The 14425-nt window shown below is 44.9% G+C and overlaps 1 protein-coding gene across 1 annotated transcript in view; it reads left to right on the forward strand.

Annotated features, from left to right (window-relative positions):
- Positions 1–6499: 6499 nt before the first annotated feature.
- RYR2 (ryanodine receptor 2) overlaps positions 6500–14425 on the forward strand; it is a 652366-nt gene continuing 644440 nt past the window's right edge. The window contains exon 1 of the mRNA XM_081824340.1: positions 6500–6602. Coding sequence (XP_081680466.1) covers positions 6555–6602 — 48 coding nt within the window. The 5' untranslated portion in view covers positions 6500–6554. The remainder of the gene's footprint in view (positions 6603–14425) is intronic.

The raw sequence follows: 14425 nt of genomic DNA on the forward strand, positions 1-14425 counted from the left end.
CTGTGTAATCTCAGTCTTCACTTAGCTTCTCTAAGCCCTGGTCTCCTTTTCTCTAAAATGGCAGTGCTGTATAGATGGAAAAAGCAATAAAAATTAAGTGCCTGGAGCACAGTAAATGCTCAGTAAATGAACCTTTATCATCACCATCAGCATCACCATCATCACCATCACCATCAACACCATCATCATCACCATCATCACCACTATCACCATCACCATCAACACCATCATCATCACCATCATCACCATCATCATCACCATCATCACCATCAGCATCACCATCATCACCATCATCACCATCAGCATCACCATCATCACCATCACCATCAACACCATCATCACCACCATCATCACCATCATCATCATCACCATCATCATCACCATCACCATCATCACCATCACCATCATCATCACCATCATCACCATCAGCATCACCATCATCACCATCATCACCATCAGCATCACCATCATCACCATCACCATCAACACCATCATCACCACCACCATCACCACCAACATCATCACCATCACCATCATCACCATCATCATCACCATCAACACCATCATCACCACCATCATCACCACCAACATCATCAGCATCACCATCATCACCATCACCATCAACACCATCATTATCACCATCAGCATCACCATCATCACCATCACCATCAACACCATCATCATCACCATCATCACCACCATCATCATCACCAACACCATCATCATTAGCATCACGATCATCACCACCATCATCACCATCCTCATCACCATCATCATCCTTATCACCACCATCATTCCAACACCATTCCTGACCATCTTGCATTAATGGAGACCCAGAGATTCAGGCTATGCTCTCCAAGGATCTACTGGAGTTTATTTTTAGTTCAGGTCCACATCAGAAATGTACTATTTTAGGATACACATAATAAAGACGGAAATACCAATGGACATTTTCTAAAATATTGGTTTGTTAACTTCTGAAACAGGATCAGAAGAAATGCTGTGAAAACTTCCTTAGGTATTGAAATTGGAAATCTGAGTTGATAAGCAATAGGCTCAATCTCTAGATATTGGGGCCTTTCCAACCCTAATTTTATAATGATGTAATGACAATTCCAGATGCTTTCACCTCAGCATTAGGATCTTTAATTTATGCGATCTTAACTGGAAGAAGCTGAATTAAAATGATAACACTGAGTATTTTAGCTCATTTTCTGTAGAGATCTTCAGCAAGAAGTTATTTTTTCTAATGCCCATGTACATCATTGGTGAGATCAGTAAGTTGGAAGTGTAAATGAAAAATCTTATATCTGTCTTAATTTTTTCTTCTTTAAGGATGTCTAGAGTCCTACCAAGTGAACAGTGGGCCACATTGCCTCACTTTGAATTAGATGGCTGTAGAAAAATTCTAATTGAAAACAAAAAAGGAAATACGTTTTTTTTCTATCACTTGCAGGATATAACATTGGTCATAAAGTAAAACACTTTCCAGGTTTAGACTAAAACGTATGGAAATATCATCCTCTAAATTATTTTATAATTAATGAAGTCCTAAAATGGAGTGTTATAGGAAGGAAACACATATATTTCTTTTTTTTTTTTGGAAACACATATATTTCTATAAGTACAAAGATTCCAATAAAGCAATATTAAGATGACAAATTTCAGTAACAAAAAGCAAAATAAACTATTATATGTAATATGCATATAGGAAAAAGGAAACATTTTTATAAGAACTACAAAAACCAGAGATATTAAGATCAGATGCCTATGAAATTTCTAAATAAAATCTTTTTTTCTATTTCATGAACTGTAGTTTTGTACCTGTGAAAATATGTACTTGCCGACTCCTTATAGTTTAAGTCTACAATAAGAATGAAAGACATTGAGGGGTGCTTGCGTGGCTTGGTCAGTTAAGTGTCAGACTCTTGATTTGGGCTCAGGTCATGATCTCAGGATCGTGAGGCTGAGCCCTGCATCGGGCTCTGAGCTGAGCATGGAGCCTGCTTAAAGATTCTCCTTCTTTCTCTGCCCCTCCCCATGCTCCCCCCTCACATGTGCTTACTCTCTCTCTAAGAAAAATACACTGAATATAAACTTTAAGCTGTAACCAAAATTATTTTTTTCTCAATTAAAATTATATTATATTTTATTTTATTTTTTTAAAGATTTTATTTATTTATTTGACAGAGACGTAGCGAGAGAGGGAACACAAGTAGGGGAGTGAGAGAGGGAGAAGCAGGCTTCCCGCCGAGCAGGGAGCCCAATGCGGGGCTCGATCCTAGGACCCTGGGATCATGACCTGAGCCGAAGGCAGACGCTTAACCGACTGAGCCACCCAGGCGCCCCTAAAATTATATTTTAAATGGAGATTAGTTTTCGTCCTATCATTCTATGATATTTCCAGTCAAAACCAGTTTTTCTTACTGTGATAGTTCACCAGAAGAAACTAGGAAATCATACGTGAACTAAACAAACTGAAACAGATTTTTTTTTTAAAGTTTTTATTTAAATTCCAGTTAGTTAACATACAGTGTAATATTAGTTTCAGGTGTACAATATAGTGATTCAACACTTCCATAGTTTACCAACCGTGCCAACCGAAGTGCTTATCATGACAAGTGTGCTCCTTAATCTCCATCACCTATTTCCCCCATCCCCCTACCCACCTCCCCTGTGGGAACCATCAGTTTGTTCTCTGTAGCTTAAGAGTATGTTTCTTGGTTTGCCTCATTCTCTTTTTCCCTATGATCATTTGTTTGGGTTCTTAAATTCCACATATGAGTGAAATCATATGGTATTTGTCTTTCTCTGACTGACTTATTTCGCTTAGCATAACACCCTCTAGCTCCATCCACGTCGTTGCAAAGGCAAGATTCCATTCTTTTTTATGGCTGAGCAATATTCCACTGTGTGTGTGTGTGTGTGTGTGTGTGTGTGTGTACATACCACATCTTCTTTGGGCTGTTTCCATAATTTGACTATTGTAGATAATGCTGCTATAAACATTAGGAAGTATGCATTCCTTTGAATTAGTATTTTTGTATTCTTTGGGTAAATACCTAGTAGTGCAATTGCTGGATCATAGGGTAGCTCTATTTTTAAGTTTTTGAGGAACCTCCATACTGTTTTCCACAGTGGCTGCACCAGTTTGCATTCCCACCAACAGTGCACGAGGATTCCCCTTTCTCCACCTGCTCGCCAACACCTGCTGTTTCTTGTGTTGTTTATTTTAGCCATTCTGACAGGTGTGAGGTGATATCTCATTGTAGTTTTGATTTGTATTTCCCTGATGATGAGTAATGTTGAGCAACTTTTCATGTGTCGAAACAGCTGATTTTTAAAAATACTGTAAGGAAAAAATTCCCATAGCTTTTAGTAACTTTAGTAGTTTTCTTATAAAAACTATCTCAATTTTTATAATTATGAAATATAGAAAACATATCAAAGTACCAAAAATAATATTACACCCATATACTCACCACCAATATTAAACCACTTGCTGTATTTCCTTCAGTTCTTTTAAAAATAAATATGATGTGTCATTCTCCAACATGTTTTTATACTTTTAGTACAGATTAGAGATCTATAAACCTCATAGTATTGTATTTTTGTGTTAAAGTCTGCATAAATGGTTTTACAAAAATCCTCTGCTCTGTTTGCCGTTGAAGACTTATTATATGCTGAATATTGAGTACTCAGGCCATTTAGCATTGTATCACTTATGTTGAGAGAATTAAAGAAATCATAAATATAATGCTTGTTAGAAAAATGTGTAGCTTAGCTAATATGCCAAAAAGAAAAAGTAGTGAATTAGAGTTTTTATATTTTACCTACTGTATGAGTAGAATGGAGTAGTTCCCAAACATATAGTATGTATGTTTGCTTTAGCAGCAATGTCCACAATAGCCAAACTATGGAAAGAGCCCAGATGTCCATGTCCATCGACAGATGAATGGATAAAGAAGATGTTTTACACACACACACACACACACACACGTAGGAATATTACACAACCATCAAAAAATGAAATCTTGCCATTTGCAACGACATGGATGGTACTAGAGGGTATTATGCTAAGCGAAATAAGTCAATAAGAGAAAAGCAATTATCATATGATGTCACTGATACGTGGAATTTAAGAAACAAGGCAGAGGATCATAGGGGAAGAGAGGAAAAAATAAAACAAGATGAAATCAAAGAGGGAGACAAACCATAAGAGACTCTTAATCTTAGGAAACAAACTGAGGGTTGCTGGAGGGGAAAAGGGTGGGGGGATTGCGGAACGGGCTGATAGACATTGGGGAGTGTATGTGTTGTTATTGAGCACTGGGTATTATATGAGACTGATGAATCACAGACCTGTACCCTTGAAACAAATAATACATTAACATTAATTAAAAAAAAAGAAATTGTCTATGTATGCATAGTTCTGCATAAAATACAGAAAAGCTCAATTTGATATGTCATAAATTTGGAAGATCAGATTACTTAACATAAAATTATGAGCCAATTTCAGAATATAGTCATCCCTCATGGAGGACTTCTATCTTTTGTGAGAACTCTGCTCATTTAGAAGCTCCTAGGAGTAAAAATTCACCTAAATTGTGATGGTTTAAGAATTAGTTGTCATGGATCACTATCCAGGAACATGTCAAGTACTTAGGTAAGATGACTAGTATCATTAAATAGAACAGAGCATTACTAGCCTTACCAGGGAGGGAAGTATTTATATTCTTTTTGGTATTAATTCTACTGGAAATACGCAAAACTAACTCAGCAAGTATAAAGTTGATAAAAGCTGCAAAGAAAATGTAAGCTGCATAGAACTTACTGGTAGATTTTAGAAACTAATTAAATGAGGCAAAATGTGTGATGTTAAACCTTCACTTTACAGTTTCATCTTTGTAGGATTTACATTTGGAAACTTTGCATATACTTATTGTTGAGTATCTTGTTTTTTGTTTTTTAAGATCTTATTTGAGAGATCACGAGCGGATGGGGGGGAGGGGTAGAGGGTGAAGCAGACTCCCCCGTGAGTGGGGAGCCTGATGCGGGACTCCGTCCCAGGTCCTGGGATTATGACCTGAGCTAAAGGCAGATGCTTAACCCACTGAGCCACCCAGGCGCCCTATTGCTGAGTATCTTAAGTGGAAGAGCTGTGGACCAGGAATAAGAGATTAGTGTTTCTTGTCCAAATTGTCTCAGACCCTGCATTTTGTTAGTCACAGCCCTTTGTCAAATGAGATGTGGTGAGCTACTGCATGGATTTGCGTGAGGTAGATATTCTTTTTTTAAAGATTTTATTTATTTATTTGAGAGAGAGAGAATGAGAGACAGAGAGCATGAGAGGGAGGAGGGTCAGAGGGAGAAGCAGACTCCCTGCCGAGCAGGGAGCCCGATGCGGGACTCGATCCTGGGACTCCAGGATCATGACCTGAGCCGAAGGCAGTCACTTAACCAACTGAGCCACCCAGGCGCCCTAGATATTCTTATTTATGCTCGGATTTCTTCAGAAATAAATGGCTTCCTGGTGAGGATAATGGGTACCAAAGTCTGTTTAGCTCATCAGTGATTCAAATTTATTTTATCCCCTCCTGTATTGCAATTCGTCGTTGATTTAAAGTTTACACTTCTAACTCCTATCTGTCTTGTACCACAGGTGTCTGGCATAGGCACTCATCATATATTTGCTGAAAGAATTTGTTAAAGTTCTGTGCACCGTGCACTTTGTATAGATGACCAGCAAAAAGCACGGTACACGGAGACTAGATACTGCAGAATTCTCTTGTTGGTCAGGAATAGAGGAAATCCAAGTTTAAAATCCCCTGTGTTGGGTAATTTAATTTTAGATTGCCCACTCCGTGCATCCGGGTGACAGATGATTCTTGCGTACCAACCGAAGTACTCCGGCACTTAGCGTCGAAGCCCCCTCCGGGAGGAACGAACGCTGAGCCCTGGGTTTCGCCCAAGGTCTGAGGGGCTGGCGCAAGAGCCCCGGGGCTCCAGACCCGCGCGGGTGGACCGCTGAGCGCTCGTTGGTGCTCTAGGGCTCCGATACCCAGCGCAGCCAGTAAGCGGCGCTGGGCCTCGGGTTTGGCGGGCCGGAGCGGCGTGCTGCGGATTACCTGCAGCAGGGGGGAGCCGGCGAGCTCCTCCCCGCCCGCCGCCCCCAATCCCCGCCCCCACCGCGGCAGCAGCCCGGGCTCGGCGGGCTCGGCGCACTCGCTCGCTGGAGCCGGGGCCAAGCAGTCCGCGGCGGCAGGCAGGGAGCGCGAGGCCGGCGCGGCTGGGCTGCGGGGTCGCCCTCCTCCCGCACAGTGCGGCGCAAGGAGGCTCCCGCCTCGGCCTCCCCCGCCCACGCCTCCTCCCCCAGCTCTGCAGGCGGGGACCGCCCGGCGCTCGCACCCGGCCGCCGCGGCCCCCTCCGCCCCCGGCTCCGGGCAGCGCAGCGGCAGCAGCAGCAGCGTCAGGAGGCAGCGCGAGGGGCCGCCGCCACCGCCGCCGGGCTCCACGGGGCTCGGGGGCCAGCCCCGGCGAGAAGGCGCGGAGCCATGGCCGATGGGGGCGAGGGCGAGGACGAGATCCAGTTCCTGCGAACTGTAAGCGGCGCATATCCCGTGTTTCCCCCCGGGGCCGGGCCGCCGGCGCATCCACCGGCCGGGGCCGGGCAGAGCGACGGCGGCAGCGGGGGCGCGCGGGCGGGGCGGGGTGCCCCGGGGGCTCCGGAGGAGCCGTGTGGGGGCGACGGGAGGGAAGGGTGCGTGCCCGTGCGCGCGTGGTGGAAGCCGGGGCCGGAGCGCGGCGGGAGCGCTGCGAGCGGGCGGGAGGCGCGCAGCCTGGGTCCCGGGGCGCCTCGGAGCGGCGCCTCGGAGCCGCGGGAGTCCGGGAGGAGGGGGCCGTCCGGCCTGACCTGTGGCGGGGCTGGCGCCTTCGGGATCGCCGCGGGGGAGGGTGCGAACCGGGTGGCCCGCGGGGCTCGGGGCCGGCGGGGACGCGGGCTGTCGCCGGGAATTCCGCCTCGGCGCGGTTTCTCTGGCTTGCGGGCCAGACCCGCGCGCTGTCGCGCAACCCGGGGACTCGCCTACTTGGCGTAGAGCGCGCCGCGGCCGGCTAGTCCCGGGGGGGGGGGGGAGGGGGTGCGGGACGCGGGTCCCAGAGCTCCCCCAAATCTGGGTGCTGCGTAGGGGAGGGGGAGTCGCCCCCGTGGTCACCGCGGTTCCCCGGCGCTGGGACCGTGGTGCTTCGACCGCTTGCAGAACGTGGAAGGGATGGGAGACGGGAGAGAGAGAGAGAGAGAGAGAGTGTGTGTGTGTGTGTGTGTGTATGTGCGCGCGCGCGTGGGGGTGCGGGGACATTGTGAACGTGTCGTTCTCTAAATGCTGGCTTATTGAATGCCTAGTGCAGCAAAGTGTGTGTGCGTGTATGTATGCGTGTGTATGTGTGTGTGTAAGGGCAGGGTGGCTGCCCGGAATTTCCACACTGGGTGGCAGCAGGGAAAGGTTGGCTCCACACTAATACAATTTTTTCTCCTTAAGTACCTCTTGGCACTGCTCCTTCCTCTCGCTGATTTGTTCGAACGCTGCAGATACTTCCCAGGCTGAGGCATTGCTCACCTCAAAGCTGGGACTGGAGAGCCTCTTGGCAAAAGAAAATGCCGTAACTTCACTTTAAGAATAACCTAGTTAGCATTTGCAGCATCCTTTCCATCCTTTTCCTGCACTTGTCTCGGAAAGATATTCCCTTCCAGGATTCCCCCACCCCCGCCCGAGGACTGCAGCTTCTGCTGTCACTTCTTTCCTCAACAGTGCAAAAGAGATCACTTCCAATTACCTCCATAGTTACGCAAATCACAGAGATGCTGAAATTTTGAAATATTAACCAGACAGTAACTTTTAGGTGTGAAAATAGTGTAGGTGATGTATCTGGGAGCTGAACAAGTGAAAAGGGTAAATTTGTCGGAGAACATTGTAAGTGACCGTTTTTGTTTTTGTTTTTTCCTTTTGCTCTTCTTATTGTTTTAAGGCATTCATTTTCCCTTAATATTTAGGGTGGGGGCGGAAAGCCTTTGGAAAGGACAAAATCCAGGGTCTGCATAAGATGGAGAATGATCTGAAGGAATGGCTGCATGTTACGTACCATTACATATGCTGTTAGAAGTACTACTGGCCCCAAATTCAGCTCTGAAGAGCCTGTATGCTAAAACCTTGCTCATGGGCAATGTTTTAAGCCTACTAGTCATACAGGTTATTTTTTTTAAGTGAAAAACTGTCTATAAGGTTTTAAAAAAATAAGAGGCACATGGAAATATTTTTCTCCAAACCGCGAGATCTTTTGTTCAGGTGGACAAAATATTTAGTTGCTGGGTAATTTTTAAATTCAGTTTTTTCCTTCAAACTCTATAGGGTTAAAATCAGCTAGAAAATTTTGGAAGGCTTCAGGCACTCAAGGGCTTCCTGCAGGCTTAAATGTTAAGCCAAGCTGGTTGGAGATGGTGTTATCAGAATACTTAATAGAGACGGGGGTAATGTGCTTGCTGATGGGGTTCTGCACATATAAAGTAATGTTAACTCTGCGCCACTCAACAGTGCCCGTCAGCCTGAGCAACACCTTTGATAAGTGGGTCCTGTGTAGAGATCTGGCAGTCCTAGGCTGGGATTTTTCTTTTAATAAAACATCTGTAGGTTGTGCTGATGATAAATGACCTTGAAAGAGATGGCACAGTGGAGCAGGGGAATTTTTTTTTTTTTTTTTTTTTTTGGTGTAGCTTAACATCTAAAAGGAAGACATGTCTTTTCCTCTAAGTTTTACAATTTCATATGGAAATCCTTTACCAGCTCCTCTGCCTTCTGCCCTGGCTCCTTTCCATTTTATTCTCTCTTTTTTTTTTTTTAAAGATTTTATTTATTTGACACAGAGAGAGATAGCGAGAGCAGGAACACAAGCAGGGGGAGTGGGAGAGGGAGAAGCAGGCTTCCTGCCAAGCAGGGAGCCCGATGTGGGACTCGATCCCAGGACCCTGGGATCATGACCTGAGCCGAAGGCAGACGCTTAACGACTGAGCCACCCAGGCGCCTTCCATTTTATTCTCTTAACCTGAGTATGCGAATGGCTCAGAAATGGTAAATGGAGTTAGTAACGGAGAGAATGTCATTCTTATAGTAAATTCATCTCTTTTTTATTTTTTCTGGGGCATTTCTTTGTAGTGTGCAATCTTGCAATCTTGTCATTAGGAGTTTCTTTTCACTCTTTCTTTTCTTTCTTTCTTTCTCTCTCTCTCTCTTTCTTTCTTTCCTCTTTCTTTCAAGCTAATGATCCAGGGAGTATTAACAATTTATATATTGGATAAAATAGTTAGGAATTATGGACAAAGCTATGTGTTTTAAAAAAAAAAAGTCAAACAGATAGTCATTAGGAGTCCTTAATTGTGAAGCTGACTGATCATTTCCTGTATCTGATTAGAGCACTTTAAGTATTATCTTGGATTTTTATTCAAGCACTGTAGCTCATTGACGCATCCTTGGCATCCTTCTGTCCATGAAGCTTTTTTTCTTCTATTTCTAGAAGAGGTTTGTGATCACTGTTAAGGGAACCAGAGGTGAAATCTTTAATGAACTGTGTCCATGAGTTATGGCCACTGCTATGAATTAATTCCTCATCTGTGAAGGGGAGTTTTGTCACTGGTTAGTCTGTGCCAGGCCCTCTCCCATCTCTTTTCCATTATGCGATTGGGAGTTTGCTAACATTTCAAGTGCTTATGTAGTTGGAAGATCAGCTTTGATTCAGTGGCTGCCCCACCAGCTGGAAGCATACCCACTCTGATGTGTTTATCTTTGAGAGAAATTGAGAATGTGGATGCGTAAACTCTGGATGTGCTGGAACAGAATCCTGTAATAAAATGAGCCCTCAGCCCATAATGGATTTGTTCACTGTCATATCCCAACATGCCCGTGATTTGGAATGTGTGGTTTATTTTATTGTAAAATTTTCATTAACTTCCTTGTGTGTCAGCGAGCTGTAATTTGGTATTTAAAACCATGGATCTTCGTGGTGATGCTCCTCTCTCTTTTTCAAGCAATGTTACAAAAGTGTAGAGAAGGAGTCCTTGACTTGGAGAAAATCTATGATGTAAAATGACCTTGGTCAAGGGTTGATTTTTCCAAGTACTTCACCTTTCTTTCATTTGCATAGACAAGTTGAGTAACCCTTGGTGTACACCGTGACATCTACTTTTGTACTTAGGCATAGACTGAGATTGAAAACTGAATTGGGGCTGCAAAAATTACTCCAATGGGAATGCGCGAGCTTTCCTCCGGCTTTCCTTTGCAGAATGAACACTGTGGATTTCTTCACAGTGCGTGTCCATCTTGTGGATAATGGTAAGCATTTTAGAAAGTACTCAGCGATTAATAATAAGAATCATAAAGTATAAACACCAGTGCCCGATGGTATAATAGAGATTGGGCTGGAATATTTAGCCCCGTTTGGAGAGGTATAGGAAGGTTAACTGTACAGAGTCAGGGACTCAACAGTGCAGAACTAAGACTAAAACTCAGATCTTAGGCTCGTGTCCTTTCCAGCAGAGAAGGGCTGCTTATCGGCAGTTCAAGTCTGTTTTAGCTTTGCAGCAAACAGGATACCCAGTCACTTTTGTCAGCTGTAGGAATGTCACAGAGTACAAAGGAAAAGACTCTGAGTGAGCGGTGGGAATTTGCACCTTTTCCTCCCTTGATAATGAAGGCATGAGGAGCTTTAGATAGATATGCACTGTGGTATTTTTTTTTTTTTAAGGATCTGCTGGAAATCACACCCAGGCTTACATAATTGGACTTTTTTTTTTTTTTACTCAAAAATTGGTGTGTACACATTCACAGGAAGGGCAGACTCTGGAACAATTAGGGCACTAATTTATTTGACATTCAGTCTTATTTGTACTTGGGCTTCAGATAAGTGTTTTTATCAAGGCTGAATTCACTGAGAAAAGATTGCAACTTCTGGGGACCGTGCTCCTGTAGATATAGCCCTTGGTGGGAGTGAGAGGCGCTGAAGCACACATTTGTCTCCTGAAACTGTGACATTTTGGACATTTTGTTAATTCAGAGAAACATTTGTTGAACACCTTCTGTATGCACGGTGTGATATTTGGTGTTAAGGAAGCATCCAAAATAAGGAGAGATGTGGTTTGCAATTATAATCGCAAAGAAAAGATTTAGGGGCTGGCATGGAACAATCAGGAGGAAAAAAACACATGCAAAAATTCTAGGATATTAGGGTAGGAGGAGACCTTTAGAAAACATCACCTGGTCTACCTCTGCCCCTGCCCCCCCCCATCATTTTGCAGATAAGGAAGCTAAAGCACAGAGAGCTGAGATGCTTTGGCCCAGTGTCATCCTCCAAATTAGGGGCTCTCTTGGTCACGCTGCTATAACAATACCATAGACTTGGTGGCTTCAACAGCAAACATTTATTTTGTCACCGTTCTAGAGGTCGGGGAATCCAAGATCAATGTGCTGGCAGGTGCAATGTATGACCTCTTCCTGGTTTGCAGATGGTCATCTTGTTGTATCCTCATATGGCTGAGAGAGAAAAATCATCTCTCCTGTGTTTCTTCTTCTAAGGGCATGAATCCATTCATAAGGGTCCCAGCCTCCTGACCTGCTGACCTCCTACAGGCCCCACATCCTACTAGCTTCCCACTGGGAGTTAGCATTTCAGTGTATGACTTTTAGGGGGATGCAGACATTCAGTGGCATAGAGTAACACAGAAGGTGTGAAAATCTCTGAAGAATGTCAGAAAGGTCATTTACAGAATACCATACTTCCTTACAGAGTAGATTTAAACCATTTATCCTTCTCTTCCCCTTCCCAGGGTTCACCGTCCAAATCGGCTCTTGCCTTTCTAGCCACTGACAAGGAAGCTTCTTTCCTTCTCTCTAAAGTTGCGGGTTCTCTAGACCCCAGCGCTTGCCCCCTGGTCCAGGGCGGGACTCTCGTACACATTTTCCATCCTTTCTTTGCCTCCCTCACCACTGTTCCTTCTGGTGGATCTTGAGCACAGTCATTTCTTTTCGTTGTTTTTTTTTTTTTTTTTCCGGTCATTTCTCCCACCTCACAATGTCTGGGTTTGACCCCCCGCCTCATATTGCTGCTCAGCTCTTCCCAATGTGGTCTCCACCCAGTATTTGTCTCTTCCCCTGCTTGTAATTGCTATCTAGCTTCTTTTACCCGTCGGAACCACTCTGCTGGATGTTTCCAGTAACCTCCTCCATGCCAAATAGAAATGCTCCCCTCCACCCCTGTTCCTTTAGAACGCCTCACAGTCTGCTAACTTCACCCTCCCTCCGGAAGCTCCTCTGTTTGCCTTTGGACACACGGCACATTTGGAGTCATTTTTATACATTTCGGTTCATGCTTTTTGGGGCTCTTTTTGCTTCTTGATCTCCAAGTCTGTGATTATCCCCAAAGATTCTCTCCCATTTCCTATTCTGTCTCTTCTGCCTTCATGATCTTATCTGTGCCACAAAGTCTGGGATCCTGGGAGTAAGAGTTTGAAAAGACTTAACAATAACCTCATCCAACTCTGAGAGCAAGAGAAATTATAGGAACTTTCTCAAGGTCATTCCTTCCTGTAGGAGAACCACCCCCCCGCCAGATCTGAGGGTCCTCAGCCCCTTATTTTCAGCTCTTGTGGCCTCTGTTTTGACTCCCCTCCTACCTCCGGATACACCATCCTGAGCTCATGTGTATTCGGTCCCCTGAGTGGCTCTTCTTCCTGGTGGCTCTGTTGGCCAATGTCACTGCCATTTTAAGTTCTGACTCAGAAACACCAGTGTGGTCCTAACCTTCAGAAGACCTGGGTCTGAGGCCTTTCTCCACCAACACCTAGCTTAGGTACCTGGGAAAAATTTAAGAAATTTTTCTTAAACCATAAAGATCATATTAAGCATCTTAGAGGGATTTTTAAAGGTCACGTGATAGGATTCTTGGGAAAACCTATTGCAGTGCCTGGCTTATGGTAGGCGCCCCATGCATTGGTTGAGCTCTTTTTTCCTCCCCTCGTATCTCATTTGACATCATCCCCTGTGGTGTTTTCCTTGGCATCTAGCTCAGATTTAGATTTCTCTCCTATCCCAGTACTTGTTCTGACCTTCATCGGCCCTCCGCCCCCACCAGCCATTAGCAACCCACCTTGAATTCTCCTGCCGTCTGAATCCTCCTAAAACCCCGTGTTCATGCCACCCCTGCCCAGTTCCAGATTCCTGTCACATCCGGTGTAACTGCTCTCCTTGGCTCATGACCCTTCATGATCTGACTTTTGACACCTTACTTAGGTTCCCCATCCTGCTGGAGCTTTTGGATTGCTCCAGCCAGTTCTGACTTTACCTTTCTCGGACCTTCTCTTGAGCGTCCCAGTTCCACACATTTTATCACTTATTCGTGGCCCTAATTTTGGTTCCCTGGTGCTCTGTGGGAGGGTTGCAACTGTGTTGGTGGGGGGGGCGGGGTGGGCATTCATTTCCCATGATGCTTAGCACAGTGTTACCTACAAGGACAGGTTTGAGAGGAATTGTATGGCAATGGAAGATCAGGACAAGAGAAAAGTTCCACCCTCTCTCCTCCCCTGATTAAATGTGAAAATCACGTGAATGTGTTCAAGTGCAGAAAGAAGGAATCTGTGATGAGGGGAGTAGGCAAACAGTGGGGGCGGGAGAGCATTAGTAAGATCCCTCCTAGAGGCAGAAGAGTAGGAGGTAGGCGGTTAGGTTTTGAGAGGAGGAGAGAGGAGGTGTGTGGGTGAGACAGGCATGATGGTTGGCTTGGTTGGCTGTGGGAGGGCTGCAGGGGCTCCTGGGCCAGGTCGGGGGGGCATCTGGCGTGTGAGGAGCATTTGAGAGAAGGAAGTTACGGAGACAGGTAACCTAAGGAGAGAGAATAAATGAAGACTTAAGTAGGTCTGAGTGATTGAGGCTGCTCAAGAGAGACCCTGGGTCCCTGTCAGAATTTGTATTTCAAGTGAGAAGTTTCTAGATGGTGAAATGACTTCCAGGGCACTGCAGGGGCATCAAGTGGAGCAGCTTCATCCACTTATTTTCATCTCTGTTAATCATGGGAAGAACATTGGAACATGAGGGGTTGTGGAACTTTGGGGTTGGAGGTGTCCTATAAAAATTCGTCTGGGGAAGATCAAACAGGGACTTAGCTCTGAGGTGCCCTCTGAGGTTGTTTCTTGTTGCCATGTTGAGTTCCTGGGGTCAGCCAAACTCAGATCATTTAGAAGGATGGCTATAATAAAAAAAACAACAACAACAACCGTGCCCTTGTGCTGGAAATGCATACTTTCAGTGATTTGGGGATCCCTGGAAATTCTCATCCTGGTAGATCACAGGGTTGGTCAGTCACCGAACTCCTAATGAACTTCTTTGCT

The sequence above is a fragment of the Leptonychotes weddellii genome, chromosome 6 (genome assembly GCF_054177405.1).
Source record: "Leptonychotes weddellii isolate Sample4059 chromosome 6, ASM5417740v2, whole genome shotgun sequence".
NCBI classification, from domain to species: Eukaryota; Metazoa; Chordata; class Mammalia; order Carnivora; family Phocidae; genus Leptonychotes; species Leptonychotes weddellii.